At 36.0% G+C, this 27,705-nt stretch overlaps 1 protein-coding gene across 1 annotated transcript; it reads right to left on the reverse strand.

Annotated features, from left to right (window-relative positions):
- Positions 1-1,142: 1,142 nt before the first annotated feature.
- LOC141617945 (uncharacterized) lies at positions 1,143-3,869 on the reverse strand. Its single transcript, XM_074435071.1, has 5 exons — positions 3,306-3,869; positions 2,532-3,239; positions 2,358-2,465; positions 1,815-2,045; positions 1,143-1,658 (listed from the first exon to the last, which is right to left on the reverse strand). Exons 1-5 carry the CDS (start codon positions 3,867-3,869, stop codon positions 1,143-1,145), a joined length of 2,127 nt encoding a protein of 708 aa, XP_074291172.1.
- Positions 3,870-27,705: the final 23,836 nt, after the last annotated feature.

Consider the following 27,705-nt stretch of genomic DNA (forward strand, 5'->3'; position numbering starts at 1 on the left):
ACAGACCCTGACCAGGACACTTCTTCAAATAACAAATGACTTGCAAAGCAGCATGCCAGTGAGACAAGCGCGGCTGCTGCATAAAAGTGGACAAAATATGAACAGGGTAAGACAGCTCTGGCCGGGTGATAGTAAGATAAATAAGACGACCAACCAAACGACGATACTTCTCCGACTCAGTTAGCAACTCATCATTAGCCAATGACAACCAATGATTTTGTTCCATTGGAACGTTTTCGGGCTTTCCACCAATAATACCTGTCTCGGATAAAATATCAAGAGCGTATTTTCGTTGACACAAAAAAAATACAAGTCGAATTCCGGGCAACCTCAATACCCAAGAAATATTTCAGGGCTCCAATATCCTTCATATGAAAACACGTATTCAAATATTCTCTCACCCGGACAACAAGAGAATTATCATTACAACCAAGGACCAAGTCATCAACATACACCAGAATGTAAACAACAGCATCACCTTTAGCATAGCAAAATAACGAGTAATCGGATAAACATTGCACAAAACCAAACACGGCAAGAGCAGCGGATAACTTAGCAAACCAACAGCGCGGAGCCTGACGCAGCCCATACAAAGATTTCTTTAACTTACACACTTTACCTGGTGTGTCGGTCGAGTAACCAAGAGAAAGACGCATGTACACTTCCTCCTCCAAATCCCCGTGTAAAAAGGCATTGTGCACATCCATCCGATGCAACTCCCAACGACCAGCAGCTGCAAGAGCTAAAAAAACATGAACTGTCACCATCTTAGCAGTAGGAGCAAAAGTTTCATAATAATCAATCCCAGCTTCATGTTTGTTACCAAGAATAACCAAACGCGCCTTATACCTCTCAACGGAACCATCAGCACGTAGTTTCACCTTATACACCCATTTATTACCGATTACTTTCTTACGAGAAGGAGAGTCAACAATCTCCCACGTGTCGTTCCGAACCAGAGCATCCACCTCGGCCTGCATAGCCTGACGCCACATTTCACTCCTCACTGCTTCACGAAAAGACTTAGGCTCGACATTATCATCAAGGTTAGTCAGAAAACAATGATGCAAAACTGAAAACTGATCATACTTTACATAAAGTGCTAAAGGATAAGGCATACCTGACGAAGATGAGACATTCGATCAAAACGAGCGATCATGACCTTCAACGGGTTCAACAACACGTGCTGCACCTGTAACGTACTCACTCTCATCATATCTTGACCATGGAACATAAGGCCGCTTGCCCCGACCCAATTCACCCTTAACTTCGTCCGCACCACCATGACTCGGACCCGCATCACCACTACCATTCTCGGGTTCTTGCGTGGTCTCATTCACGTCACCTCCAGGCACCCCCCCTTGAGTCATTGACTCATCACCCGAGGGCCTACCAACATCCGGTTCATCACCCAACAATATTTCCTCATCATACACCACATCATCATACACCACGTCATTCTCCCCAATATTTCGAGACAACAAGGAATCAGAGGCACGAAACGGAAATTCTGTCTCATCAAAAACAACATCTCGTGACACAAAAAATTCTTTAGATTCAATATCATAGACTTCCCATCCCTTTTTACCAAAAGGATACCCCACAAATACACAACGATGACTACGGGAAGCAAATTTATCACCGTCACGACGAGAATGCTTCATAAAACAGAGACATCCAAACACACGGATATTATCATAAATTGGCGGTTTGCCAAACAATATTTCAAATGGCGTCTTTCCATTTAACACAATGGACTAAGTGCGATTTATTAAATATCCTGCAGTTAGCGCGCATTCACCCCAAAAACTGACAGGTAAACCCGACTCAAAACGAAGAGCACGAGCAACATTCAAAATATGACGATGTTTTCTCTCTACCCTCCCGTTTTGTTGTGAAGTTCCGACACAAGTGGTTTGATGCATTATCCCTTGTTCAGCAAAAAATGATTTTAAACAAGTAAATTCTGTTCCATTATCCGTACGAATAACCTTAACATCAGTGCTAAATTGACGTCTCACCATGGCAACAAAATTTTTCAATAACTATGACACATCACTCTTTGCTTTAATAAGATATACCCATACGGCACGAGAAAAATAATCCACTATTGTCAGAAAATAACGACTACCACAAGAAGAGGGCGTACGATAATCACCCCACAAATCAAAATGAATCAACTCAAAAATACTAGTAGCTTTATTATTACTAACAACAAATTTCTCACGTGTTTGTTTGGCACGATAACAAATTTCACACAACTTACTATCATGACTATTATTCTTATGACTAATAAAAGGTAAATACTGCACTATTTTCTTGGAAGGATGACCCAATCTACGATGCTACATACCAACCTCATCACCCCGCTTCTGTGACCCATACGCACGTGCAGTTGAGCCACGAAGCAGATACAACCGGCCGCGTTGCTCAAGCGTACCAATCTTCGTCTTCGATGCGCGGTCCTATATAACACAAGATGAATTAGTAAAATGAACAGTACAGTCAAGATCGGTGGTTAACTGATAAACCGAAATAAGATTACACTTAAACTCGGGAACAAAGAGCACACTATTCAAAACAATTTTGCCTCCTAATTCGACTTTTCCTTCTTCGAGGGCCTGTGACGATTTCCCATTCGGTAAAGTCACTGGACATGACTTAATTTTACATACATCCTTCAATAAATGCCTACTACCTGTCATATGATGGGTAGCACCCGAAACTAATAGCCAAAGTACATCATTATCATTCTTACCAGACATCCGAGAACTCGAGGCACTCGCATTATTAGCTTTGGCATTATTTACGTATGCATCCCACTGCTCCTTAGGCACGCTAACGAACTGCTCTTTATTCTCCGTCGACTCATCACTTCCTTGTGCATGATTTGCTCCACCGCAACCAGCACCATTACCACGACCTCGACCTCCACCGCCTCCACCACCATAGCCCTGCCTGCTTCGCTCCTTCCATCCCTTAGGATACCCAATTATATCAAAACACTTCTCTTTATGATGCCCCCACCTGTTGCACTTCTCACAGCGAGGACGAGCATCATTGTCTGAGTCCATCGACCGTGAACTAAAGCCGACATTATTGGCTGTTTTCGCGACAAAGCCAATAGGCTCGGACCTGCTATCACCACGGGAACCAGAGTTGCTGCCGGTGTTGACTCCATGCACCCCTTCTTCTTGAACAATGGCAGCATAGGCGCGGTTAAGAGACGGAAGAGGTTCCTGCATCAACAAATTGGAACGAACAAGATTTCACTGAGGATCGAGTCCCATAAGAAAATCGTGCACCTTGCCTTCATCACGCTTCTTATCCAATTTGCCTTTAATGTTGCACTTGCAACCACGACATTCACACGTGGGATTGCGATTGTATTTATCGAGTTCATCCCACAATTTCTTCAAACGACCATAGTACTCGGACACGGGCTCCTTCTCATTCTGCCTACACGACTTGATGGAGCCTTTGACACGGTGAAGCTTCGGTCCATTACCCACACTGAACCATTGTTCAATATCTTCCCACAAAACTCTTGCATCATCGACATACGTTATCATTGAACCCAACGCGGGTTCGATAACATTGAAAATCCAATTAACTATCATCGCTTTTACCATGTACCAATCTTCACAATCCTTCGACGTATCACTGGGCTTCTTGATAGTACCATCAATGAATCCCGTCTTCTTCCTGGCACGTAGGGCACCACACAACTTCATAGACAACTCGTCGTAATTATCACCATTCAACATGACTTGTACGACTTTATCACCAAGTTTATCGCCTGGCCGTAGAAAGTAATGACTAATGGAGGTTTTCTTGTCTGATTTGGACGCGTCTCCGTCTTTCGTCATACTTGCGAACGGAAAAAATCTACCGCCGACACACTTAATTGGCTCTGATACCAAGTTAAGATGATACTTGACAAAAAATAGGGTTTGGAATAATTGTGTTAATTGTATTGACTGCACAACGTTACATTATATACTCATACAACCTTAATCGGTTTAGGAAACCATATCGACCCATATAACATATTTACCATAATACAAGATATCCAACTCATATACTACGACCACCGTATAATACAATATATTCCGTAACAAATCACATGTGAATAATATGTTAAATCACTTCCATCCGAGTCAAATATTATTAATCGATCATTAAATTTACTCACGAACATTAACGATATGCAATTCCGGCTTCACAGCCAGAACTCAACCCAGAAACAGACGCAGCAACTGCTGCGCATCTTCCAAAGGACGAAGCTCTGCTGCGCCTGTTCCGAGTTGATTTCTGTCTCTGAACTCCTATTTCTGCCTTGACTTAGTTATTAGTTACGTATTAATTAACTATTAATCGTATTATCACTAATAATCTGTTCCTTTATTTATTTTCCCTTTCTTTTCTAAAATCATCCGTTTTAAGTGTATTTTCGACTTAAATCGATCATTTAACCTGTTGTAATTATTGTAATTTTCCTATATTGTATTTTTATTTCTTTATTATTTATTGTTTGTATGCCTTCACATGCAATTAACCTAAATTTCTATCTCGACGTTAATGAATGCTAAACTACGTGTTCACCGACTTAGTTAAATTTTACATGCTAGGATTAATCTAATGGATGTTGCATAGCATGCATATAACCTTCAATATATCGAATATAGATGATTTCCCTAATCATTAGTAGAGGCCGCTATCGAGGCGGGCGGGATTAGGTGTTCAATCAAAAGAGCTTTCTAATACGTACCCTCACCCCTTACTCCAAATCTCTGTGAACATCCGTGTTCATTGGCATCCACGAGAGTCATTCTAGACAAAGAATGCTAAGGGTAACGAGTTCTTGGTGTTCATGTCACTACTTTGTGTCTTGACATGGCATGAGGTATTCGAACGGTTTCCAATTTTCCACAATAAATTTGTGGCGACTCCACAAATGCAAAAGCTTGCTCGCTTTTCCTACCCGAGCAACCCCTGTGGGCCCGCGTCCACAAAAATACGTATTATAACTCACAAAACCATTCGTTCAAATTTAAGGAATTAATTAACTTGTATCGTCATACAATTAATTAATTAGTCAATTAAGAATGTTTCCCTAGAGGTATGACCTTAAGGGATCAACTAATCACCACCGTCATACGACAGCAATGTCAAACTCTAGTCAGCCAATCATTACCGATTAATGTGGACTAGTTGACAATAAAATGTTACTTTCCCTTAAGTATTCTTATCATGAGATTTAAACATGTGATCGCGTTATTGTCGAGGACACACACTCCAACAATCTCCCACTTGTCCGCGACAAGTGTGCGTCACCAATTCTCTTGTCCTATTACTATCTCCCACTCAATGCAAGGTGTCTTGCAGGTCGTACTTGCATTTGATCATATCTTGAGTGGTTTCCTCGATCTGGAGAATAACTGTCCGACTGGAATTATTTACCATAGATACCTTCCGAGCTTGGCCACGCATTTCCAGTTCATTGCTCCTCGAGTGGCCTTGAGATATAAGATAACCCTGATGGGGATGAACAATTCCTATTGCACTCTTCCCTTCAATTAGCCACAGCTCCGCATGACCCAAAACATGCCCATTATACCCCAATTACGAAGCTCGCCGGACATAAATCAAAGTCACTCTGAAACTGTGCCATCTTAGGCGAACAATCATTAGTCAAAGAATTGACTCATAAGAATACCATAGTAGCTCTCGCCACGACCAGGCTATAAAAATCGCCAGAACTCTATAAGCGGTCATAAGCCCGACAGAGTGTCCCTCACAGTATGCCTATATGATCGACTAGTCATCTCTTATGACTTTATGGCACTTGAACTTGCCATCAATCGCATCGCACTCTAGTTGCTTCAAGATGTCACCTCATATAAGTAACTAGGGGCGAATACTATGTTAATCCAGTTCACTTTAATGGGGTTCAATATTGTCTCAACAACCCATTTGGATGTAACAAAGTACTATATGAGTTAACGATAACTCAAACAATAAATGTGATTATCACACATGAGTATTCAATAGCATATTACCACTCAATGTCTTATAATCATAAGTGTACTAATGCACTTGCTCAATGCAATAAAATTTTAGCTTGTGAACATACCACGTGTCCAAGTGATCAAACTTTGTTAATTGCGATTTCCTTCAATTTCATGTTATCCCTTATAGCATGAATTTTACTAAGTACATGTCTAGACTTCATACTAGACATAGGTTCTTAAGTGTAGAAGAAGCTCTTACTGTTATCACATAACTTGTGATGTGGGTTTCGGTGGACAACACTACTTATAGTTTTAACGTACACCACTTAATCACAACGTACTTAGGTTCATTTCGTAGAATGTTGCAATGGATGACAATAAAACACTCTTTTTAGTCATTTACTTCTTAGGTCAATAAAATCAGCCTAGGATTTTCATAAATCCTAATGAGTTAGGAAACTTGAGTTTGTGTAACCTCTTAACACACAACTAAGTATCCTTCCAAACTCCAAAACAGACCATTAGTTCTCCTTAAGAATTCATGACGGTTCCTTGAGGCTTACCAATGACTCTCATATGGGTTAACTTGTTATCGACTTATCATGCTCCAAGCATTTAATTCATCTAGGACATGTGCATAATGGCATTACATGACTATACCAATGGCGGAAACATTGGTTATCGAATTCATGTAGACAACAGTTCTTACGTTCTTTAAATAACCATGACTCTATCATGGTAATTCTATATTCATCGACATGAATAACCTACTTAATTGATTGATTTCTTTAAGATGAAGAATCATTATCAACATAAGATACTTATCTAAGTGCCAATCCAACATCCCATGTTTTAATGGATTCACATGATGTCCAATATCATCCAGAATTGAAAACCTAAATACTTCTTTATAAAAGACAGTATATGCTCGTCATTCCCAATGAGTAATATGTTATGCAATTCATGAAGGATGATTTCTCCCACTAAACTTCATGTCTAAACAAGACTGTCACCAACTCCCACTCAATTCCACATGTTTCGTTTTTGAAAACTCATTCTAAGCATTTTATGAATTGAAAAAATCATTGCTTTTCAAAGTGTTAGTTAAAACCATATATGTCATTCACATATCCCTTTCAAAATACCCATTTTGGAAAGTGGTCTTAATAACTTACTTATTACATAATGAAGTATTAAAAATGATTTTGAGTCTTTAGCATAGCTAACAATTTAACTTAGCTTTCTATCTATGCAACTCTTAATCATAAATTTTCATTGCCTTTGGATTGTTCTCCACAATCCCAAATAAATCCATTTACTTGCATAGATACCATTTTGGTTTCATAAGGCTCTTTAGTAAAATGTTGAATTTTAAAATTTCTAGTTATATCCCTCCATCGATCAAAATCTTATAATCCAAGAACATCTTCTTTCTGTCTCCTCACGTATTTCCCTCAAGAACATCTTGTTTTGGTCTCCTTGCGTAGTTTCCTCAAGAACATCTTCTTTTGGTCTCCGCTATGCGGTCTCCTCTATGCGAAGAGTTTGTGGCTAAATTTACTCCCACTCTATCTTTAGGAAAAAAAAGCCCTTTTTCTCCAAAGATAGCTTTGAGCCACAAATAATGATGGTGAAGGAGGAAAACTTATCAAATATCAACTTAATAGTGATTTATTCGAGACATGTTAAAAGGATAATTTAAACTAGGTGATTTAAATTTTGATAGGTATATCAAATAAGGTTGGCAACGTTCCCTGGTGTGAGTTCAACAACTCAATCATAACTTCATAATTGATCTTACATTAGTAAGTTGTGACTTTAGTCACAAAGGCATGAGGAGAATCGAATTCATAGCTCATGGACATATAATGACTCAATCATTATAATTGTCTATTTGATCAATTTAAGTTGATAAAATCTTAATGTTTCTCGAAACAAGTAGTGTATGATGAAAAATTTTAGAACAAACGATACGATAAAATAAATAACTTGGGTTACAAACCCAGTCATCAATATCCAAAATACAACCATTGTTTAAGGAAACAAAAAAATTTCCAAGTCGAACGAGGAAATCAAAATAGTTCTACAACTTCAAAATACAACATGAAAATAAAGGCAAAACAAAATAAAGCCAAGCTTCCATCGATCTAGCACCATGGGCGGCTAATGTAACACCCGCGAATTTCCCATTTTGACATTTAAAATTTATTAAACCGTTAGAATTACTTTATTAAATATTTTTGAATTATTCAATTTAATTAATTTTATGTCAAACACGATTTTTATAAAAGTATTACATAAAAGCTCGTTTATATTAAAATACGTACGATTAAATTATATCTTTAAGGCGGGATTTATATAATAATATATATATATATATATATATATATATATATATATATATATATATATATATATATACGTGTTTTTGGTCGGATAATAATAGTGACAGTAATAATAATAATCTTCGTCTTAATTTCCGTCTAACATTAGACCGTCACATTTTATTTTGTACCTACTTTAATCCGGACCAACCAAAAACCAACAACACATTCACATATCCTTTTTCAATCTACTTTTATATTATCATTTTATATCATTATATATTATTATTATTATTATTATTATTATTATTATTATTATTATTATTATTATTATTATTATTATTATTATTATTATTATTATTATTATTATTATTATTATTATTATTATTATTATTATTATTATTATTATTATTATTATTATTATTATTATTATTATTATTATTATTATTATTATTATTATTATTATTATTATTATTATTATTATTATTATTATTATTATTATTATTATTATTATTATATACTATTATTAGATATTATTTTTATTATTATTTATTGTTGTTGTTTGAGGACCGTGACCCCCACCCCCTCTTTATTCTTCTTCTTCTTTTGTTTCACCTGCACAAAACCACAACATCAACGGCAACACAACAGAGCCGTACAAGCTCCATTCCCGTCCCCCTTTAACTCCGATCCCGACTTCGTTTCTCAACCAAACTCCATTATTTTTGTACCATTAGCTTCCTCGTCCCTTCCTCGTTCTTTTAAGGTAAGAAAGCTTCTATTTTGTTGAGGTTTCGAAAATACCGTCTTAAATGACAAATCGATTTCTTGTCTTAATCGACTCGTTTTTCCTCCTTTTAGCTGAAGACTGATGAGAGACTCCCATTTTTGACGTTTTTACTCGGGAATTCGGGGAGTTAAAGGTAACGGTAATAGGTTACTCGACAAAGTGTCGATATTTCGCTCCATAAACTCGTTTTTAGCCTCCTTGCGTGTGAAAGTTGTGTTCTTTATGTTTACTTTTATTTGTATGGTTTACATGGGTACTCGTCTTACTTATGCTCGAAATTTCTGTCTTGAGTTTTTGCTGAGAGTGGCTGTTTTAGTCCCATTTATGATAGAAATTAATGGTGTTATTCCTTAGTATAGTCGTGCTCTCTTCGCCTCGTATTTGTGTTTTGTTTTCCGTCTTGGATTTTTGAATTAAAGAGTTGTTGGAACTCTTCTTTTTGTACCATGTATGAGCAGTTTGGGTCCCTGTTTTGGGACAGACCAATCAGTCCCGCGGACTGGTGTTGCTGCTAAATTGCCTCGCATTGAGGTGGTCTTGGGTGTACTTACTTTTCCCGCTTTAAATTGCTCAGCCTTGAACCGTGAGGACTCTGTTTTGGGCGGCTATTTACCCCCCCCCCCTTTTCGGGACAGCCGAAGGTGACGGCTTGTGCTGCGTTGACACGGTTTCTATAAGGGTCGGATGATTTTTGATTTGCTTGGTTTTGACTGGAATTCTGAGTTGTTTGACACGGGTTTTTGATGGAGCTTAGCTCGTCTCTATGCGACCCCGATGGCTGTTTTGGGAACGGGATTTGTGGCTATGATGGGGTAGTCACGAAATAGGGCTCCCTGCCTTCTTTTCCCCTTCCTTTATTCCTTTTCTCTTTTTCCTTTATGATGGTTGGGCTAGCATATTGGGTCATGTTGTTATGTGTTATAATTGGACCAAGTTATAAGCTTGATTATTGGGCCACATTTAGTTTATGGGTACTTTCGGAGTCAAGTTTAGTTTATTCGAATGGTTTAAATATCCGTCTCATATTTTATATAATGTAATTCGTTAATATCGTTCTTTTACACATTTATTCATTTGGGCTTAACTTGTTAAGTTAATTGGGCTTATCTTATTAATGTGGTAGGATTGGCCTTGATAATTTAGTTGGATCCGTCTAGTTTGCTTGTTGGGCTAAATTTATTCTACTCATTAGACTGGTGGTGGCATGTTGGATTTCTTGTGATTCCAAGTATTGGGTCTCACATGATTTGATTATTGGGCTCCTGATAGTTTATTTATTGGACTCATAAATGAGTCACTTGGACTTGGTCATATTTTATTCCGTAATTTTCATATAACGTAAATTATTCATTGTCATTCATTATGTCTTATTTAATCGGCATGTTAAATTATAAAATGAAATATTTATCTGCATAAGACAAGTATGAGATATTTATTGTTAAATAATTATTTGTGAAGGGTCATATCCTTGATAATGTCTTGTATTGTTCGGTGGTGTGAGTCGTGGTCCTATCGAACACTAGGGGTGAGCCATAGGCCCTCTAGTTGCGATATGATCGTTGGGACCGATGTTCCCATCCGTACTTATGGTGAGATGCAAGCCATAAGTATGAGTGTGACATTAATAATCCCGTCCCGTGTACTTGTTTGTTGTACTTGTTTATTCTATTTAACCGGCATGTATAATTATGAAATGAGATGTTTATTTATATGTTACAAGCTTGAAAAGGTTATTATAAATAATTACTTGTAAGAGTCGTATTCTTGTAGAAATGCCATATTACCATCGTATATGCTTGACGAACATTTTTGCCCTGCTTGTGATGTTCTGGCAAGCACGGGTTTGACCTACTTGTGCTGTTCTGGCAAGTACGGTTTTGGCCTACTTGTCTTTGTTCGCACGCTTTTGGCCACTTTTGGCCACTTGTCTTTGTTCCGGCAAGTGAGTCTTATCTTAGTCTTTCCGCCACTTTCGTCTTTGTTCGGCGATTGGGGTACTCGGTCTCCATAGTAGTCGAGTCTTGGGTGCGTGCTGTGCTGGCGCACGTCGAATCGGGATGTACACCCGAGAATCTGCAGATTTAGACTAGGACCGTATTATTATCGTAGTCCTACCCGGGGAAATTATAGTCTAAGAGTGATAAATGTCTTGCAATATTTGGATGGTTACTTTGGTCATATCTCCTTGAAATACGTGCTCGTGGCTAAGTGGTCGTGTCTGTTTCCTTGTCTTTCTTCTCCATTTATTTACTGTTGTTTATGCCTTACCTGTTTATTCCATCATTTCTTTATTCCTTGTTGGTTTAAACACGTATGATCCCATGTTTAGTTATGATTCGATTCACTCATGTCTTATCTAATATGATTGTTTGTTTATGTTCTTTGTTATGTTCGTTTCTACATATTGTGGCTGGGAGAACCTTGAGTTACTCCCCATTGACTGTGGTGTTCATGTTTACATGAATGACAGGTGGTGAAGATGCTTACGTGGGGAAGACGTGTGGGCTAGCGAGAACTAAACCATTGGGCCTTAGTTGCTAGTTTAGAAACCCCATTATATGTTTATTCGTGGGATATCTTTTCCCCGCTTTCTAGACTTAGGTTGTAATAATCTAAATTTGTCTATTATTGTTTTTGTTTTATTTCGTTTTTGGCGCCCGCGCGTTAATCTTCAACTAGTAATTTAAAAGTTTTTAAAATATCACAAATTTCCGCTTTAATTTATTAGTTATATTTTCCGCTTTATCGCGGGGTGTCACAGTTGGTATCAGAGCCTGTGTTGGTCTCCGCGCACACACGTGTACCCCAAATTTAAATTGAACTTGACCTCGAATAATGAATGAGAGATGGGTAGACTTAAGGACCTAAGGTGGTAGTCTGTAGTGTGTTTGCTCTTTGTTAGGTTCTAACATGTTTGTTGATTGCCAATTAATAATGGTTGTGCCTTGGATCAATGACCGTGAACTTACAAATGTGGTGATCAAGATTTGGTGCCTATTGCTGAGAACTGAAGATTTGTTCAACCTTTGAAGAATGCTTCTACTTCCTCGAAGATGTTTCTCATTCTTTGTGTACCTTGCCCTGTTCTTTACTCCTTAATGCTTATTCCTTCTTCTAGATCATCTTTTCTTTTTCTTATAAGTCACTCTTGTATTCCCTAACTTGTCCTTTGTTCCTTGCTAATCCTCTCTTAATGCCTTTTTATAGTACTCTTTCTTTTGGGGAATGTTGACCTTGGTTGGAAATTTTGACTTTTGAGGAGATTGTCTGTGTTTGACCCTTAATCCTGGTTTTGAGAGGATTTGATGTTGGAAAGACTTAGGTAGTGTGATGAGACATACTTAATGATTCTTAGACCTAGATCCTTGATAAAGTGAGTATTCTTGATTGGTGGATTCTGTGTGTCAAGTGTGAGTTGCATTTGTTACTAAGATTAGAGAATTTGACCCTTTTGTTGGTGTTTGGGATTTGAAAACCTTGGGAAGTATAGTGAGACGTATCTTGGGATAATAGTGCTTAGTACTTGACTTAAAATGGATGAAACTGAATGGTGGATTTGAGGATATAGGATTGACTAAGAAGGTCGAGTTTTTGATTGGCTTCCATAATCACTTTGGACATGAGAGTTTGAAGATGCGTATAACCACATGAGAAAAGCTAATGGTGGGATTATTAGTTGGTTTAAGTGAGTGATATTGATCACTACTTGAAGTATGGTATGAGAGTGAGAGTAAGCTACATTGTTGGGAAGTCTTAGCACTTGATTTAGTAACTAGAAAGAATAATGGTATGGTTGACACCAATTGTTAAGTTGAAGGACATAGTTTCAATTTTTGGTGTTATAATTAGAAAATATGAGGTGGTAAGGCGTTGTTACAACTAAGATCTTGTTTCTTGAGGACTTGTTGGTAAGTAAAGTTCTAGGATTTCGGATTTGAAAGAAAACATTTTGGGATGATGATGACCATAAAGGATTGGTAATGTGTATTGATATTAGTTGACTCTTGAGAGTTTTGAGTTGAGAGAGACTTGGTATTGAGAAGTCCTTGTTAACCCTATGGTTTTAGAACCTTTGAGTTGTGTTTAGTTCTTGAGATGATGGGATAATGTCGTAGATGAGTATAGCTTTGTTGAAAACTTTGACTTTGATCTTATGGAAGATGTTTGTAGATGTTTGAGGTTTTGTAGTAGTGAGATCACACTTATAGTAGAGTACCTTGTTTCAGGGAATAGGTTAGGATGAGGTAACATAAGCGATTTGAGTAAATCATGGGAAGTGTTGTGATTATGAGTTTTGTTGTTAGGAAGTTTTCGGAACCGTTTAGGATGATGTTGTTGTTCGAGGTTTAAGTACCTGGCGTTTCCTTGTTGTCTAATTCATCCTCTTCTTTGACCATAAGCGTTACCGTTCATACCTCTCTTCCTCGCTTCATCTTGCTAGTGACCTATAAAAACTCTACCCTTGACATCCTTATTGTTGTGACTTCAATTCTTACCCTATGAAGTTAATCATAGCTCTTTTATTGGTTAAATTTAGGCTCTCTTAACGTACCTGGTATTTATGTTATCTAAATTGCTTTTCATTTCATACAATTCTTAAATATTTCAAGCTACCAGTTTTGATTCATTGTTAAAAGTTGATGTTACTTTTGAAAAACATTACCTATTTTAAGGATTTGAAAATGAAAATTTGATTTAGTTCCCTATTCATTCCTTGAGTGTAAACTCATTTATCATGATTTTAATTGCTAAACCTGTGATTTCTTTAAATTTTATCAAATTTCTGTTAACTTTGAACTATTTATGATGTTTTGTCAAAGTTTGATGCTATCTTTTCACAACTTGACTCCTTTTTGAGTATAAAAGTGAAACTTTTAATTTTATTTTGGCTTTTGCAAAAGAAAATTTGAGTAGATTATTTTTCCCTTTTGTTATCAACGTTGATCGAATGTTAGAACTCGTTATTGGAGACGTTTGATAACTTGTTCTACGCTTGTCGGCGGATGATTTTTTGTTTAAATCTGTCTTTGACTTGAAGTTAGCGTTCTTGTGTGCACGACAAGAGCAATTTCATTCCTTGAATAAGACTTACACTTTTGAAAACTCTCCGTTGATGTTTTTGAAAGTGTTTTGATTTTGATTTATACAAATGATTTGCCTTTCGACTTGGTTCTTTCAGAAAATTTTAGTTGAAACTTTTGAAAGAATTTTAATTCTTACGATAAGTAACATTTTAAATGTTTTGGTTACCGATTCCAAATTCCAGTTTTATTTTATATAACCTTTCATTTCTACTTTCAAGTTTCGAGGACGAAACTTTTTTAAAAGATTGGGTGATTGTAACACCCGCGAATTTCCCATTTTGACATTTAAAATTTATTAAACCGTTAGAATTACTTTATTAAATATTTTTGAATTATTCAATTTAATTAATTTTATGTCAAACACAATTTTTATAAAAGTTTTACATAAAAGCTCGTTTATATAAAAATACGTATGATTAAATTATATCTTTAAGGCAGGATTTTTATATATATATATATATATATATATATATATATATATATATATATATATATATATATATATACGTGTTTTTTGGTCGAATAATAATCTTGTAATAATAATAATAATCTTCGTCTTAATTTCCGTCTAACATTAGACCGTCACATTTCATTTTGTACCTACTTTAATCCGGACCAACCAGAAACCAACAACACATTCACCTACCCTTTTTCACTCTACTTTTATATTAGAATTTTATATCATTATATATTATTATTATTATTATTATTATTATTATTATTATTATTATTATTATTATTATTATTATTATTATTATTATTATTATTATTATTATTAGATATTATTTTTATTATTATTTATTGTTGTTGTTTGAGGACCGTGACCCCCACCCCCTCTTTATTCTTCTTCCTCTTTTGTTTCACCTGCACAAAACAACAACATCAACAGCAACACAACAGAGCCGTACAAGCTCCATTCCCGTCCCCCTTTCAAACTCCGATCCCGGCTTTGTTTCTCAACCAAACTCCATTATTTTTGTACCATTAGCTTCCGTCCCTTCCTCGTTCTTTTAAGCTAAGAAATCTTCTATTTTGTTGAGGTTTCGAAAATACCGTCTTAAATGACAACTCGATTTCTTGTCATAATCGACTCGTTTTTCCTCCTTTTAGCTGAAGACTGATGAGAGACTCCCATTTTTGACGTTTTTACTCGGGAATTCGAGGAGTTAAAGGTAACGGTGATAGGTTACTCGACAAAGTGTCGATATTTTGCTCCATAAACTCGTTTTTGGCCTCCTTGCGTGTGAAAGTTGTGTTCTTTATGTTTACTTTCATTTATATGGTTTACATGGGTACTCGTCTTACTTATGCTCGAAATTTCCGCCTTGAGTTGTTGCTGAGTGTGGCTGTTTTAGTCCCATTTATGACAGAAATTAATTGTGTTATTCCTTAGTATAGCCGTGCTCTCTTCGCCTCGTATTTGTGTTTTCGTTTCCGTCTTGGATTTTTGGATTAAAGAGCTGTTGGAACTCTTCTTTTTGTACCATGTATGAGCAGTTTGGGTCCCTATTTTGGGATGGACAAATCAGTCCCGTGGACTGGTGTTCCTGCTAAATTGCCTCGCATTGAGGTGGTCTTGGGTGTACTTACTTTTCCCGCTTTAAATTGCTCAACCTTGAACCGTGAGGACTCTGTTTTGGGCGGCTGTTTACACCCCCTTTACGGGACAGCCGAAGGTGACGGCTTGGGCTGCGTTGACATGGTTTTTATAAGGGTCGGATGAGTTGTGGTTGGCTTGGTTTTAACGGGAATTCTGAGTTGTTTGACACGGGTTTTTGATGGATCTTAGCTCGTCTCTATGCGACCCTGATGGCTGTTTTGGGAACGGGATTTGTGGCTATGATGGGGTAGTCACGAAATAAGGCTCTCTGCCTTCTTTTCCCCTTCCTTTATTCCTTTTCTCTTTTTCCTTTATGATGGTTGGGCTAGCATATTGGGCCATGTTGTTATGTGTTATAATTGGACCAAGTTATAAGCTTGATTATTGGGCCACATTTAGTTTATGGGTACTTTCGAAGTCAAGTTTAGTTTATTCGAATGGTTTAAGTATCCGTCTCATATTTTATATAATGTAATTCGTTAATATCGTTCTTTTACACATTTATTCATTTGGGCTTAACTTGTTAAGTTAATTGGGCTTATCTTATTAATGTGGTTGGATTGGACTTGATAATTTAGTTGGATCCATCTAGTTTACTTGTTGGGCTAAATTTATTCTACTCATTAGACTGGTGGTGGCATGTTGGATTTCTTGTGATTCCAAGTATTGGGTCTCACATGATTTGATTATTGGGCTCCTGATAGTTTATTTATTGGACTCATAAATGAGTCACTTGGACTTGGTCACATTTTATTCCGTAATTTTCATATAACGTAAATTATTCATTGTCATTCATTATGTCTTATTTAATCGGCATGTTAAACTATAAAATGAAATATTTATCTGCATAAGACAAGTATGAGATATTTATTGTTAAATAATTATTTGTGAAGGGTCATATCCTTGATAATTTCTTGTATTGTTCGGTGGTGTGAGTCGTGGTCCTATCGGACACTAGGGGTGAGCTATAGGCCCTCTAGTTGCGATATGATCGTTGGGACCGATGTTCCCATCCGTTCTTATGCTGAGATGCAAGCCATAAGTATGAGTGTGACATTAATAATCCCGTCCCATGTACTTGTTTGTTGTACTTGTTTATTCTATTTAACCGGCATGTATAATTCTGAAATGAGATGTTTATTTATATGTTACAAGCATGAAAAGGTTATTATAAATAATTACTTGTAAGAGTCGTATTCTTGTAGAAATGCCATATTACCATCGTATATGCTTGACGTACATTTTTGCCCCTTGTGTCTTTGTTGCTCGCAAGCACGGTTTTGACCTACTTGTCTTTGTTCCGCAAGTACGGTTTTGGCCTACTTGTGCTGTCGGCAAGTACGGCTTTTGGCCACTTGTGTTGTTCTGGCAAGTGAGTCTTATCTTAGTCTTTCCGCCACTTTCGTGCTGTTCTGGCGATTGGGGTACTCGGTCTCCTTAGTAGTCGAGTGTTGGGTGCGTGCTATGCTGGTGCACGTCGAATCGGGATGTACACCAGAGAATCTGCAGATTTAGACTAGGATCGTATTATTATCGTAGTCCTACCCAGGGAAATTATAGTCTAAGAGTGATAAATGTCTTGCAATATTTGGATGGTTACTTTGGTCATATCTCCTTGAAATACGTGCTCGTGGCTAAGTGGTCGTGTCTGTTTCCTTGTCTTTCTTCTCCATTTATTTACTGTTGTTTATGCCTTACCTGTTTATTCCGTCATTTCTTTATTCCTTGTTTGTTTAAACACGTATGATCCCATGTTTAGTTATGATTCGATTCACTCATGTCTTATCTAATATGATTGTTTGTTTATGTTCTTTGTTATGTTCGTTTCGACATATTGTGGCTGGGAGAACCTTGAGTTACTCCCCACTGACTGTGGCGTTCATGTTTACATGAATGACAGGTGGTGAAGATGCTTACGTGGGGAAGACGTGTAGGCTAGCGAGAAGTAAACCATTGGGCCTTAGTTGCTAGTTTAGAAACCCCCTTATATGTTTATTCATGGGATATCTTTTCCCCGCTTTCTAGACTTAGGTTGTAATAACCTAAATTTGTCTATTATTGTTTTTGTTTCATTTCGTTTTTGGTGCCCGTGCGTTAATCTTCAACTAGTAATTTAAAAGTTTTTAAAATATCACAAATTTCCGCTTTAATTTATTAGTTATATTTTCCGCTTTATTGCGGGGTGTCACAGTTGGTATCAGAGCCTATGTTGCTCTCGACGCACACACGTGTACCCCAAATTTAAATTGAACTTGACCTCGAATAATGAATGAGAGATGGGTAGACTTAAGGACCTAAGGTGGTAGTCTGTAGTGTGTTTGCTCTTTGTTAGGTTCTAACATGTTTGTTGATTGCCAATTAATAATGGTTGTGCCTTGGATCAATGACCGTGAACTTACAAATGTGGTGATCAAGATTTGGTGCCTATTGCTGAGAACTGAAGATTTGTTCAACCTTTGAAGAATGCTTCTACTTCCTCGAAGATGTTTCTCATTCTTTGTGTACCTTGCCCTGTTCTTTACTCCTTAATGCTTATTCCTTCTTCTAGATCATGTTTTCTTTTCCTTATAAGTCACTCTTGTATTCCCTAACTTGTCCTTTATTCCTTGCTAATCCTCTCTTAATGCCTTTTATAGTACTCTTTCTTTTGGGGAATGTTGACCTTGGTTGGAAATTTTGACTTTTGAGGAGATTGTCTGTGTTTGACCCTTAATCCTGGTTTTGAGAGGATTTGATGTTGGAAAGACTTAGGTAGTGTGATGAGACATACTTAATGATTCTTAGACCTAGATCCTTGATAAAGTGAGTATTCTTGATTGGTGGATTCTGTGTGTCAAGACTGAGTTGCATTTGTTACTACGATTAGAGAATTTGACCTTGTTGTTGGTGTTTGGGATTTGAAAACCTTGGGAAGTGTAGTGAGACGTATCTTGGGATACTAGTGCTTAGTACTTGACTTAAAATGGATGAAACTGAATGGTGGATTTGAGGATATAGGATTGACTAAGAAGGTCGAGTTTTTGATTGGCTTCCATAATCACTTTGGACATGAGAGTTTGAAGATGCGTATAACCACATGAGAAAAGCTAATGGTGGGATTATTAGTTGGTTTAAGTGAGTGATATTGATCACTACTTGAAGTATGGTATGAGAGTGAGAGTAAGCTACATTGTTGGGAAGTCTTAGCACTTGATTTAGTAACTAGAAAGAATAATGGTATGGTTGACACCAATTGTTAAGTTGAAGGACATAGTTTCAATTTTTGGTGTTATAATTAGAAAATATGAGGTGGTAAGGCGTTGTTACAACTAAGATCTTGTTTCTTGAGGACTTGTTGGTAATTAAAGTTCTAGGATTTCGGATTTGAAAGAAAACATTTTGGGATGATGATGACCATAAAGGATTGGTAATGTGTATTGATATTAGTTGACTCTTGAGAGTTTTGAGTTTAGAGAGACTTGGTATTGAGAAGTCCTTGTTAACCCTATGGTTTTAGAACCTTTGAGTTGTGTTTAGTTCTTGAGATAATGGGATAATGTCGTAGATGAGTATAGCTTTGTTGGAAACTTTGACTTTGATCTTATGGAAGATGTTTGTAGATGTTTGAGGTTTTGCAGTAGTGAGATCACACTTATAGTGGAGTACCTTGTTTCAGGGAATAGGTTAGGATGAGGTAACATAAGCGATTTGAGGAAATCCTGGAAAGTGTTGTGATTATGAGTTTTGTTGTTAGGAAGTTTTCGGAACCGTTTAGGATGATGTTGTTGTTCGAGGTTTAAGTACCTGGCGTTTCCTTGTTGTCTAATTCATCCTCTTCTTTGACCATAAGCGTTACCGTTCATACCTCTCTTCCTCGCTTCATCTTGCTAGTGACCTATAAAAACTCTACCCTTGACATCCTTATTGTTGTGACTTCAATTCTTACCCTATGAAGTTCATCATAGCTCTTTTTGTTGGTTAAGTTCAGGCTCTCTTAACGTACCTGGTATTTATGTTATCTAAATTGCTTTTCATTTCATACAATTCTTAAATATTTCAAGCTACCAGTTTTGATTCATTGTTAAAAGTTGATGTTACTTTTGAAAAACATTACCTATTTTAAGGATTTGAAAATGAAAATTTGATTTAGTTCCCTATTCATTCCTTGAGTGTAAACTCATTTATCATGATTTTAATTGCTAAACCTGTGCTTTCTGTAAATTTTATCCATTTTCTGTTAACTTTGAACTATTTATGATGTTTTTGTCAAAGTTTGATGCTATCTTTTCACAACTTGACTCCTTTTTGAGTTTAAAAGTGAAACTTTTAATTTTATTTTGGCTTTTGCAAAAGAAAATTTGAGTAGATTATTTTTCCCTTTTGTTTTCAACGTTGATCGAATGTTAGAACTCGTTATTGGAGACGTTTGATAACTTGTTCTACGCTTGTCGGCGGATGATTTTTTGTTTAAATCTGTCTTTGATTTGAAGTTAGCGTTCTTGTGTGCATGACAAGAGCAATTTCATTCCATGAATAAGACTTACACTTTTGAAAACTCTCCGTTGATGTTTTTGAAAGTGTTTTGATTTTGATTTATACAAATGATTTGCCTTTCGACTTGGTTCTTTCGGAAAATTTTAGTTGAAACTTTTGAAATAATTTTAATTCTTACGATAAGTAACATTTTAAATGTTTTGGTTACCGATTCCAAATTCCAGTTTTATTTTATATAACATTTCATTTCTACTTTCAAGTTTCGAGGACGAAACTTTTTAAAAGATTGGGTGATTGTAACACCCGCGAATTTTCCATTTTGACATTTAAAATTTATTAAACCGTTAGAATTACTTTATTAAATATTTTTGAATTATTCAATTTAATTAATTTTATGTCAGACACGATTTTTATAAAAGTATTACATAAAAGCTCGTTTATATAAAAATACGTACGATTAAATTATATCTTTAAGGCAGGATTTATATAATAATATATATATATATATATATATATATATATATATATATATATATATTATTATATATGTACGTGTTTTTGGTCGGATAATAATAGTGATGATAATAATAATAATCTTCGTCTTAATTTCCGTCTAACATTAGACCGTCACATTTCATTTTGTACCGACTTTAATCCGGACCAACCAAAAACCAACAACACATTCACCTACCCTTTTTCACTCTATATTTATATTATCATTTTATATCATTATATAATATTATATATTATTATTATTATTATTATTATTATTATTATTGTTATTATTATTATTATTATTATTATTATTATTATTATTATTATTATTATTATTATTATTATTATTATTATTATTATTATTATTATTATTATTATTATTATTATTATTATTATTATTATTATTATTATTATTATTATTATTATTATTATTATTATTATTATTATTATTATTATTATTATTATTATTATTATTATTATTATTATTATTATTATTATTATTATATACTATTATTAGATATTATTTTTATTATTATTTATTGTTGTTGTTTGAGGACCGTGACCCCCCACCCCCTCTTTATTCTTCTTCTTCTTTTGTTTCACCTGCACAAAACAACAACATCAACAGCAACACAACAGAGCCGTACAAGCTCTATTCCCGTCCCCCCCTTCAAAATCCGATCCCGACTTCGTTTCTCAACCAAACTCCATTATTTTTGTACCATTAGCTTCCTCGTCCCTTCCTCGTTCTTTTAAGGTAAGAAAGCTTCTATTTTGTTGAGGTTTCGAAAATACCGTCTTAAATGACAACTCGATTTCTTGTCTTAATCGACTCGTTTTTCCTCCTTTTAGATGAAGACTGATGAGAGACTCCCATTTTTGACGTTTTTACTCGGGAATTCGGGGAGTTAAAGGTAACGGTGATAGGTTACTCGACAAAGTGTCGATATTTCGCTCCATAAACTCGTTTTTAGCCTCCTTGCGTGTGAAAGTTGTGTTCTTTATGTTTACTTTCATTTGTATGGTTTACATGGGTACTCGTCTTATTTATGCTCGAAATTTCCGTCTTGAGTTGTTGCTGAGTGTGGCTGTTTTAGTCCCATTTATGACAGAAATTAATGGGGTTATTCCTTAGTATAGCCGTGCTCTCTTCGCCTCGTATTTGTGTTTTGTTTTCCGTCTTGGATTTTTGGATTAAAGAGCTGTTGGAACTCTTCTTTTTGTACCATGTATGAGGAGTTTGGGTCCCTATTTTGGGATGGACAAATCAGTCCCGTGGACTGGTGTTCCTGCTAAATTGCCTCGCATAGAGGTGGTCTTGGGTGTACTTACTTTTCCCGCTTTAAATTGCTCAGCCTTGAACCGTGAGGACTCTGTTTTGGGCGGCTGTTTACACCCCCTTTTCGGGACAATCGAAGGTGACGGCTTGGGCTGCGTTGACATGGTTTTTATAAGGGTCGGATGAGTTGTGGTTGGCTTGGTTTTGACGGGAATTCTGAGTTGTTTGACACGGGTTTTTGACGGAGCTTAGCTCGTCTCTATGCGACCCCGATGACTGTTTTGGGAACGGGATTTGTGGCTATGATGGGGTACTCACGAAATAGGGCTCTCTGCCTTCTTTTCCCCTTCCTTTATTCCTTTTCTCTTTTTCCTTTATGATGGTTGGGCTAGCATATTGGGCCATGTTGTTATGTGTTATAATTGGACCAAGTTATAAGCTTGATTATTGGGCCACATTTCGTTTATGGGTACTTTCGGAGTCAAGTTTAGTTTATTCGAATGGTTTAAATATCCGTCTCATATTTTATATAACGTAATTCGCTAATATCGTTCTTTTACACATTTATTCATTTGGGCTTAACTTGTTAAGTTAATTGGGCTTATCTTATTAATGTGGTTGGATTGGCCTTGATAATTTAGTTGGACCCGTCTAGTTTGCTTGTTGGGCTAAATTTACTCTACTCATTAGACTGGTGGTGGCATGTTGGATTTCTTGTGATTCCAAGTATTGGGTCTCACGTGGTTTGATTATTGGGCTCCTAATAGTTTGTTTATTGGACTCATAAACGAGTCACTTGGACTTGGTCACATTTTATTCCGTAATTTTCATATAACGTAAATTATTCATTGTCATTCATTATGTCTTATTTAATCGGCATGGTAAACTATAAAATGAAATATTTATCTGCATATGACAAGTATGAGATATTTATTGTTAAATAATTATTTGTGAAGGGTCATATCCTTGATAATGTCTTGTATTGTTCGGTGGTGTGAGTCGTGGTCCTATCGGACACTAGCGGTGAGCCATAGGCCCTCTAGTTGCGATATGATCGTTGGGACCGATGTTCCCATCCGTACTTATGGTGAGATGCAAGCCATAAGTATGAGTGTTACATTAATAATCCCGTCCTATGTACTTGTTTGTTGTACTTGTTTATTCTATTTAACCGGCATGTATAATTATGAAATGAGATGTTTATTTATATGTTACAAGCATGAAAAGGTTATTATAAATAATTATTTGTAAGGGTCGTATTCTTGTAGAAATGCCATATTACCATCGTATATGCTTGACGTACATTTTTGTCCTGCTTGTGCTGTTCTGGCAAGCACGGGTTTGACCTACTTGTGCTGTTCTGGCAAGTACGGTTTTGGCCTACTTATGCTGTTCTGGCAAGTACGGCTTTTGGCCACTTGTCTTTCTCGGCAAGTGAGTCTTATCTTAGTCTTTCCGCCACTTTTGTCTTTGTTCCGCGATTGGGGTACTCGGTCTCCTTAGTAGTCGAGTCTTGGTTGCGTCTTTGTCTTTGGCGCACGTCGAATCGGGATGTACACCCGAGAATCTGCAGATTTAGACTAGGACCGTATTATTATCGTAGTCCTACCCGGGGAAATTATAGTCTAAGAGTGATAAATGTCTTGCAATATTTGGATGGTTACTTTGGTCATATCTCCTTAAAATACGTGCTCGTGGCTAAGTGGTCGTGTCTGTTTCCTTGTCTTTCTTCTCCATTTATTTACTGTTGTTTATGCCTTACCTGTTTATTCCATCATTTCTGAAGGAAATGTAGATTCATATACATAAATAACATACTCATATATGCTAAACTAATTTGTCATAAAATTAAGTACGGATTTTATGCATGCAAACAATATGATAAAAGAGAAGAAATCATTTTCTTACATTCAATATTTCGGCTATATTGGGCACAAGAGAGATCACCTTTCTCTCTTGTTCTTGAGCTTTTCCTTTATGGATGAACAAGATCTAAGTGTAAGATCTCTCCCCAAGCTTTATACCCAAGGCTTAACACTTAATCTAATTAATATTATAAGTACTAGTATAATATTAATCTTAGTAGAAAATTGACCCAAAAATTGTTTTGTTTTCACTCCTAAAACCGGGTAGGAGAAGATAATTTTGGAGTATATTATCTCTCTAATTATCTCTAAAATGTAGAGAGGAAATTATCTTTCTTACACTAGGAAAAAGATAATTGAATGAATGAATAATTTTTAGAAGAGAAAACTCTCTAAAATCCCCTTGGAAAAAACGGTGGGTAGGAGCCCTTTTGGGGAGCCAATGCATGCCCATATTTGTCTTCACAAGGTGAGTAGGGTTGCATGGCTACTTAAGCTATTTAATCATTATGTTTTCTATTTAAAAATAAACACAATTTTAGCCTAATGCTCCTCCATTATTTCGGCACTTTTACATAATATGGATTCCATATTATTTTGTCAATTGTCAATATGTCACATGTCATGTGTGACATAAATTTGTTATGTATTTTTAACATATTAAAAATCAACGTATTAATAAAATACGTCACATACAAAAATTGACTTAGTAATCTCATAATTACTTGTGCCAAAAATTTTACCAATTTATAAATCACAACTGATTGTATTTATAACAATTCATTCAATTTAATTGTTACATTAAACAATTATTTCATCCGAGTAATGATACAATTCAATTACTCAGACCGTATCTTATTTAATCACATTTCAATATGATACGTAAATTTTACTTCCAAAATCGTCCGTCAATTTTCAAGTAATTTAATTAACTCGCAACATTATACGATCAATTAAATAATCAATTAAGTGTATTGCCCTTTAGGTATGACCTAGGGGGTCAACTGATCACCACCGTCACACGACAGTAATGTCAAACTCTAGTCAGCCAATCATTACCGATATATGTTGACCAGGATTGATTGATAACAAAATTACTTCCCAATTGTATTCTTTAAAATGAGATTTAATAATGATATTTAAATCATGTGATCGCACTATTGTTGAGGACACATTTCCCAACAATCTCCCACTTGTCTTCGACAAGTGTGCGTCACCAATTCTCTTGTCCTATTACTATCTCCCACTCAATGCAAGGTGTCTTTCAGGTCGTACTTGCAAGTGATCATATCGAGAGTGGTTTCCTCGATCCGGAGAATAAGCGATTGACCGGATTTATCCACTCGGATACCTTCCGAGCGTGGCCACGCATTTCGATTCATTACTCCTCGAGTGGCCCCGAGATATTGTTTTAACCACGACAAGGGGTGGACAATTCTATCGCACTCATTCCTTCGACTAGCCACGCCATCATAACCCAAAATATGCCCATTTGACCCCATTTACGAAGGTCGTAGTAACACAAATCAAAGTTAATCGAAACCGAGCCATCTTAGGTGAATAGTCTTTAGTCAAAAGAATCGACTCATTTGAATACTATAGCAGCTCTCGCCACGACCAGGCTATATAAATTTGCGAGAACTCTATAAGCGGTCATAAGGCCCGACAAGGTGTTCCTAACAGTCCGCCTATGTGATCGACTAGTCATCTCTCATGACTGTATGGCACTTGAACTTGCCATCAATCGCATCACACTCTAGTCACTTCGAGACGTCACCTCATACAAGTGACTATGGGCGAATACAATGCTAATCCGTGTTCACTTTAACGGGGTTCAATTGTCTCCACAACCCGTTTGGATGTAACAAAGTATAATAAAAGAGTTTTAAAATAAAACTCGAACGACAAATGCGATTATCACACATGAATAGTCAATGCTCGATTACTATTTCATGTTCTATAATCTAATTTGATCTTGTACGTAGTTGTTCATTTCAATTCAATTGAAATGACATGACTCATCATGTTTAGCCTTTGAGAAGGCTTTGGTTAGTAGGTTTTATCAATTTCTTGTACCTTACTCAACCTTACTACATACTCGTTTTCCTTTGTAATGTATACATTTGCATTACAAAACTTTCGGAGTACGTGTCGAGATCCAATCAAGACATAGGCCCTCTAGCCTAAGAATAGCTCCCACTTTGTTTTCACGAGTGTGCGGGACTCATCCTCTTGCACATCTCATGATTGCAAGTGTACTCAATTTCCGTTATATATATATCTCTCATTGTTCTTTATTGCCTAGAACGATTCTAGAAAATCTACTTCTTAATTATCATAGCCACAATGGTATCTTAACCATCCTAATGTGTTTTGATTATGGTTTTGTCGGAAACCATGCGCAACCTCAATTGTCAATTGTCACTTGTGTAACACCCTTACACAAAATTGCATCATAAACACTTTGCTTTACTTCCTTAATGCTTCTGCAAGCACTTAAGGGTAATCTTTATATACTAGGTAAAGATTACTTAAATTCGATTTTGAAAACAATTCATCATACTCAAAGTATATGAAGTGTTATACATCATTACTCATTTAATTGATCCGGCAGCGGAAGCAAATGGAATTAATCAAATATGTTCAAATTAATTGAACTAGTCATGAATCTTATCAACATAAGACTTCTTAGTGACGCTAATATCATGTGGATTTATCTTCATAAATCCGGATATTCAAGATGTATTATAATACTCCAAAAGTCTTAAATCATTCTCAATGATCAATATGTCATCCACATATCGGACTAATTAAAATTCCGTAACTCCCACTAAACTCCATGTATAAACACAACTTCTCGACTTATCGAGAAATGTTTTATCACATGATCAAAATGTTGATTCCAACTCATTGATGTCCTACTTAAGACCCTCTCTTAAGTTTCACATTATCTTAGGATTGCAAGAATCTACAAAACTCATGACATGTATTGAATACATTCCTTCTTTTGAAGAAGCGGGTTTTAGATTTACTTGCTACGTATTTCATAACCTCATAATGAAACACAATCCTTAAGAAGATCCAAATAGACTTAAGCATTTCAATTAGTGCAAAACCCTTTGCAACCAATCTTGCATTGAAATATCTCTTTATTAGTGCAAAAGCCTTTGTCACTAATCAAGCCTTTATGTTTCGGATTTTCATGGCTCTAAGCCTTGTATTGAGTTGTGACTTAAACACTCTTATGTAAGTCATATGTTCATTACTTTCCAGAAGTAATCAACTTGAATCAAACAATTTCTTTGTAAGTTATAAGCTCTTTACTTTCTTAAAAGTAGCATGAATTCATCATTTTTGACAAGTGACGAATTTAACCTCCTAGGTTTTAAAGAAACAATGTCTTACACAAAACGTCTCATGTAGCCAAGAAGGACCAGTTTCTTGCGACATAACATTCTCTGTGGCATTCTTTGTGGCTCTTGAATAATTTCTCCCACTCTGTCTTCTAAAAATAAACTTGTATTTTAGAAAGACAGCTTCACGAGCCGCAAACCCGTCGTACTCGTGATAATTTAAGAGGGAAAAATGAGCATTTGTTTCTTGTGAAAACTTACAAACATGGTACCCTTACCATTTCATATCACATATGATTCGATTTAGTGGAAAAATAATTTAGACAAAATGATAAAATCCCCAAAAGGATCAAGTAACTCAATAGTAACTTGATTGAAGTCCAAATCATATTGAATAGCGTTTGAATTCTTATCCATCCACACATTAT

The sequence above is a fragment of the Silene latifolia genome, chromosome X (assembly GCF_048544455.1).
Source record: "Silene latifolia isolate original U9 population chromosome X, ASM4854445v1, whole genome shotgun sequence".
Lineage (NCBI taxonomy): Eukaryota > Viridiplantae > Streptophyta > Magnoliopsida > Caryophyllales > Caryophyllaceae > Silene > Silene latifolia.